Genomic DNA, 6,552 nt, shown 5'->3' with positions numbered 1-6,552 from the left:
ACAAAATTACAAAGCAGACGCTAAAAACCTATGCTACCATGCAAAATCACGGTTCGACTCGAATTTCCTTGGGAATGCCAAAACCTGAAAGATCTAGCTTCGAGAAAGCAGCTCGAACATCGGATAGGGCCGCTTTATACCTTTTCTTTCTCGACTTTTCCGTTTCCATCTTCGCCTTTGCCATCTTGAACTAAGCAACAAACACTTCATCCCTCGCTCTCATCCCTGTCGCCGTCACCTCAGATTTGGCTAGCATCATCTCCGCCTCCAGCTTCTTCAACTCTGCGCAGCAGCATCCAGCTGAAATTGAAGAACGCCAACTATACGACTGGCCTCATTAACCTGCTTCTTGGCTTCAATAGTAGCCGTCTCCACAGCCTTCTGAACCTCTCCACTTATTGACTCTTGAGCCCAACACAATTCCTCTCCGTGATTTGCCTCCACCTCGAAAAAATGAGCCTCCACCCCCGCCTTAAGTAGGCGACAATCCACAGCTAGCTGGAGTGCCTGGTGCTCAAGTCGATGAAATGCGACCGGCGAGTTGGCACCTAGTAACCTCCCCTGATCCAATAGTAGATTATGATAGGCGTCGATGAAGATGTCACTTCGAAACTCTGGGTCTTGAAACGAAACCAAGCAACCACTAATCCCGACAGTATTCAAGCCATTGGGTGACTGAGCCTCCCCATCAGCACCCTTCTAGCGCTTCTTATGCCAGGCTAGCCTTTTCAGAAATTGTGGGCTCCCCAGGGTCAACACCCGCAGTCAAGGTATCAACAACCACAATAATAGGTTGTGCAGTAGGAGTAGCAGGTGCCGACGCAGCTAGGGCCCTCCCAACTGCCTTATCCACCGGAGCGAGATTCAACACAACTTTACCTCCCTCCGTGCGAAGCAAATCGATCTCTTCCCTGATATCTTTCTTACGATACACAGAAGCAATTCACCTTACAAAGCATGCAGGTGCAAGAACAATAGACTGGGCCGTTGCTCACAAAGTCCACAAAAAACCCTCATGCCTACCTTCTTCGTCCTGACACTGAGAAAGCGAGGAAACCCTCACCCAAAAGGAGGATCCTTATAAGGATCGTCGAAAAGCGCCTATGGCACGTCCCACGAATCTACCATCACAAAGCTACCACCTGTCACACATCGAAAAGAGTCAGCAGTAATTACCCAAGTAGCCCCCATATATCGTAAGCGGAACGCCTTGAATCCTCAGACCATGCGCGTTACAAGTCAGCACACAAGGAAAATCGCTTTGTTTTCGAGGTCACGTCGGCCTCAAAAGGACTCTAGGACCACCATTTAAGCAAAGCCAAAATCAGCTCGGCCGACTGCCTCGTCATATTTTAATCCGACTCTCCAAAACTAGTGCATGTAGCAAAACCGCCTAGGCTTTCCTTTTTTAGCTCGAACGCTCGTTACTCGAGCATCCGACCTGGGGGGCTGCAGACCGTCCAAGCCCAATCTTGACCCTCTCATTGGGCCCAATATCGGCCCCCTCCTTAGGTCCAATCTCGGTCCCCTCTTTCGGTCCAATCTCGACCCCCTCATTAGGCCCAATCTTGGTCTTCCCTCTGAACCCAGCCTCAACCGAACGCCAACCTCCCACGGCATCCTTACGATCCCCACTAGGTATCCGTGCGGCCGCCTCAAATCCCACCCTCATTAATGGCGGATCCCATCCACATTAATGAGGGTCCCGTCGCCACCATGCTACCACCTGGGAACCTCCACAGGCATCGGATAGCTAGTCTCATCACCTGCAAATGCACGACACATGCTTGTAGGAGAATGTCTCCTCCTCCTATATCAGCTAGCTCTTCTCAGAGCCAAGGTATGTTTTGACCTCTGACCTACTAATACATTGTTTTCTCCTCACTCTCTTACTCACTCAAGCGTCGAAGTGCTTGGAGGTATCAGCCGCCCCCTAGACAATCTGTCATTGGAGCCCACTCTCTGCCATTACTACCCTACCTTCGATCATCCTCTCTTGATTAAGAAGGAACATACACAATTTTAGGTAATACAATAGTTTATATCTACAGAATGATAGCTCAAATATGATAACATGCATGTCACCTTACAATAACCAAATGTATGAAATATGCATTTACGTAGTTTAGGCATAATTTGCACAATGTAAGCAAGCTACGAGGTGAGTGGAGGGGCAATAAACTACTCGTTGTTAGAGCTTGGCTTTTGAATATATCCATGAGACTATTTTGATTATTAATAGCAAAACAACTTTAAAATTCAGCAATACTAAGACGAGGGTTTGCTTAGATAATACAAATTAAAATAAACAAATTCTAAATTAGTTGTTGAATAATCGAAGCATAAAATGTAATTTCACGCACCACATTTTCTTATTCTAATAAGTTCATATATAATAAGTGACTATTAGGGAATGTTTGGTATTGGAGAAGTTTTTAAATTCTTGAAATTCATGAATTTTGGAAATGCTCTTAAAAAAAATTTATTCCTAGAATTTATGTAATTCTATGTTTGGTTATATTTAAATATTCCGATGAATGTTGAGTATTCTTTTTTAAAAATCTTATATTCTTGTTTGGTTTAAATGCAACATTCTTGAGAATTCATATTCTTTTTTTAAAATTATCCTTATTTAATTTTTTGTTTAAAAATGATAAAAAAAATTTACTATATAAAATATTAAGACCCATAACGTCTTTAGTAGTAAAAAAAATGTTATTTTTTTACACATTATGTATATATATTCATGTGAATATAATATATATACATAATATATATGTTTGTATAAATATCTACTTTAATATATATAATGTTTTATAACAAATATATTATAATATATAATATATATATAATATGTTTGTACGGGTATAATACATATTTATATAATATAAATATATTACATATATATAATATATTTATATGAAGTTATAAAAGGGTAAGGGGTATTTTAATTTTTTTTATTAAAAACATTTCTAACTCCATGAAAAACTTAGATTTTATCCCCTCCCATGAAATTTTTTTTTTTTTGGGTAAAAAATTACTTAAAAATCATTCTAAAAAATCCTATTTTTCAAAATTCTTTTTATAAAAACATTATACCAAATATGGAACTATACATTCCTAATCTAATATTTTCTAAAATTTTAAAATTTCTCTTATACCAAACGCCGCTTTAATGCAATGTTTTCTAGTGTGAAATTTATAATACGTCAAATTCTTGTTTGTCAACGAATAACTTTTAACACACATCTCCAATAACAATGTAAAGATAATAAAATAACTTATTACAAATTTAATTTCACTTAACTTTATCAAAACTTGAAAAGACTTCGATAAGTTATAATTGTGCATCTAATATTCACCAAAAGATAGTATTGAACCAAACTCATAACACAATGCGTGTATCTAAAGAGTTACCATCGCGTATATTTACCCTGTGAATTAACCCATTGCGTCTTAAAAGTGCTGTTACTCATTTCATCTAAGTACCACCCTTCGAACTAAAATTGAATATTCAACATGAATATATTTTTAGAACTCATTTAAATCAACTCAACCAAACATGAATAATTTTTTAAAACTAATTAACAAACCAAACTCCAACAATTTCAAACTAAACACCGTCAAAGCTTCATTCAACTACTGGATCATGAAAAAGAATCCCAAAACATCATCTTGAAAATTCCATCTCAAGGCTGCACAAAGAGGAGAGGTCTCAAGAACCAAAGCTGGTGACAATTAAAAGCTACATTCTACAAGAACAAAAGCCAAATGGTTTGCCATGCCGCTCACATTCTGATTCACCTGCTCTCCATTACGTTATGCAATCAAGTGGAGAGCTATACCTCTCATTCAGTTCAGTGATGAGAGGGGCAATCAGGAACCCATGCCGGCAAGGAGCCAATATCAAAGGAAGGATTTCAGATCATCCAAGTCAGTTCCCAGCAACTGTGTCATTTCTGAACTGTTGTTGGTCCACAAGTGGAGGCAGGAGTAGGGCGAGCCTAGTTTTATATCTCGCTATTCGGTGAAGCCGTTCTTCCCTTAACCTGAAAAGGAATGCCAATAATATGCTTGTGACCCCATAAAAGATGGAAAAGAGAAATTTTGGATCAAACATTGAGTAATCATAATTCCTGTAACAAGAGCAGCAGTGATAATTGACAAATTAATTCCTCTCATACAGAGAATTAACATTAAATGAAGAGTGCAAAACCAAACTGTGTTGGGCGAATTATTCAGGTAATCCACAAAAATATGGTGCTCAATTTGCACAGAATAAATAAAGAAAATGGAGATATCCCCTAAGATAAGTAATAGAAAAAATCAGAAAGAGAGAGAGAGGGGAAGACTAGAAAGAATTCCATATCAACATTTAACATCTATAGTAGCGATGCATGATGCATCCCAAGAGAAACATGCTTGCTTGCATGCATGAAAGAAAAAAAAATGAGAAAGCTCACTGTTACTTTGTCCTGTTATACTAAAATCTTGATATCTCCTTTTTCTTAATTTAGAAATAAGATCTCCTATTCATTTGATAAGAGAACTAAAATTTTACTTCTGTAGTTATTTCTTTGATTTTAAGAACCACAATCCCACCTAAGTTGATTGGATTTCGTACCATATGATATTTCAAAAACCAACCAATATATATATTCTCTTCCTTTTTAAGAATTCTGAAAGAGAGGTGCAGAATGTTCCAGGGAACAGAAATTGGATTTGAGAACCATCATGAAAATTTACGGTGGACACTCCACCACGACTGCAGTTTCTTTCTTTCTTTATTTATTTATTTATTTATTTTTTTGGCTTGATACCTTTACTACAGGTTTTTAATATACATAATAAGCATGCATAAACAACATAACGACTTCAATACTGAGGCAGCTCCTTGGAGAATCATTCTGGGAATTAAAAGTGACAGGATAATTAGACTAAGAAATGATTTAAGTACTTGAAGAAACAAACAAGACAGAGATGGGCTATGGGAACTATAAGGCTGCATAGAATTCTAATACATGCATGGTCAACCCTTTCTTTTTTGGTTTTTAATTGTTGACGACTTGATTTTTGACTGTCCTAGTAGAAGCTGGCTTGCCAATATAGATAAAAGAGTAAATTTCACAGAACATCCCCTGATGTTTTACTTATATTGCTCCGACCACCCTTATATTTTTAAAAATAGGATGCACCTCATTTCTCATGAATGAAACACAAATTGATCATTTTGCCCCTATATCCTCCCCTCTGCTCTCCTCCCTAGCAATCAGAAATGCCTAGCAGCCATGGCAGAACCCTCCAACAATGGGGTCTTCAGCAGCTATCATCGCTATTGTCAATGTGATGGCTAGGTTTCAATGTTTCTCCTATCCTATTGCCTCTTGTTTCTCTCTCATCTCCCTTGCTCTTTTATCTCCAATAGCCAAACCTCAGCCATTGCTAAACCTATTGCTAAAACCGCATTGTAATTTCACGATGGGGTCTTACCGAACCTTATTGTGAAATCAAGACGGGTTTCAAGCACTATTTTGGAGACTGCGGCTGTGATGGCATGAAAGAGGCAATGATAGGTATCTTGCTCTCTCTCTGTCAACACTAGAAAAAACTCATCAACCCTATCACATGAGGTTGGGTTTCACCGAATACCCATCGGTTGTGATTGATGGGTGTTCAAATCAAGAAACCTAAAAGGTGATATGGTGGTGGGTGCTAGCCAACCACCATTTGCTTTATTTTTTTTTTCCCGTAAGTAAATTGAAAGAAAAACTCCGCCTGGGGGTGTTATCCACTGTCGGTCCCAAGCCCGAATAAAGGAGGAGGGTTGTGTTAGGTAGCCGACAGCCAACGTAAAACTTAGTCGGATCCAAAACATGAACTCTAGACAAATTATGAAAAATCGTTTGGGCGTGGGCGTAACCCTTCATAGCGACGCGCTACACTGCCCCCGTGTAGTGACAAGTGAGCTAGGGCCGCTGCATCGGCGCCCGGATGTAGTGATAAATGAGCAAGGGTTCCCGCATTTGCTTGGACGGATGTGGGTAAAGAAGCTAGTCCAAAATCAAAATCAAAACCAAAATCAAATTCAAAGTCAAGGCCAAAAACAAAATCAAATCCAAAGTCAAGGCCAAAAATAAAATCATAGATTAAGGATTGGGTCATGGAACATAGGAACATTAACAGACAAAGCTATGAAAGTGGTGGATGTGATGATTAGGAGAAAAATTAATATTATGTGCCTTCAAGAGACGAGATGGGTAGGGAAAAAAGCAAAAACTTTATCAGAAGCTGGATATAAAATATGGTACACAGGAACTGATCGAGCAAAAAATGGAGTGGGGATTATTATGGATAAAAGTTTAATAGATGAGGTAGTGGATGTAAAGAGAATAGGGGATAGGATTATTATGGTGAAGATTAGTCTAGGAAGAATGACTATGAATATCTTTAGTACATATGCACCACAAGCGGGGTTAGGTGATGAGATAAAAGCAAAATTCTGGGAGGACCTAGAGGGACTCATACAAATGATACCAAGAGGAGAGAAAGTGA

The 6,552-nt window shown here is 38.6% G+C and overlaps 1 protein-coding gene across 1 annotated transcript in view; it reads right to left on the bottom strand.

Annotated features, from left to right (window-relative positions):
- Window positions 1-3,563: 3,563 nt before the first annotated feature.
- Window positions 3,564-6,552, bottom strand: part of LOC127801973 (protein transport protein SEC31-like) — a 43,194-nt gene continuing 40,205 nt past the window's right edge. The window contains exon 7 of the mRNA XM_052337556.1: window positions 3,564-4,049. Coding sequence (XP_052193516.1) covers window positions 3,935-4,049 — 115 coding nt within the window. The 3' untranslated portion in view covers window positions 3,564-3,934. The remainder of the gene's footprint in view (window positions 4,050-6,552) is intronic.

This window comes from Diospyros lotus, chromosome 5 (assembly GCF_014633365.1).
Source record: "Diospyros lotus cultivar Yz01 chromosome 5, ASM1463336v1, whole genome shotgun sequence".
NCBI lineage: Eukaryota > Viridiplantae > Streptophyta > Magnoliopsida > Ericales > Ebenaceae > Diospyros > Diospyros lotus.
Note: the sequence above shows the minus strand (reverse complement) of the source record. Positions and strands in the feature narration are given on the sequence as shown.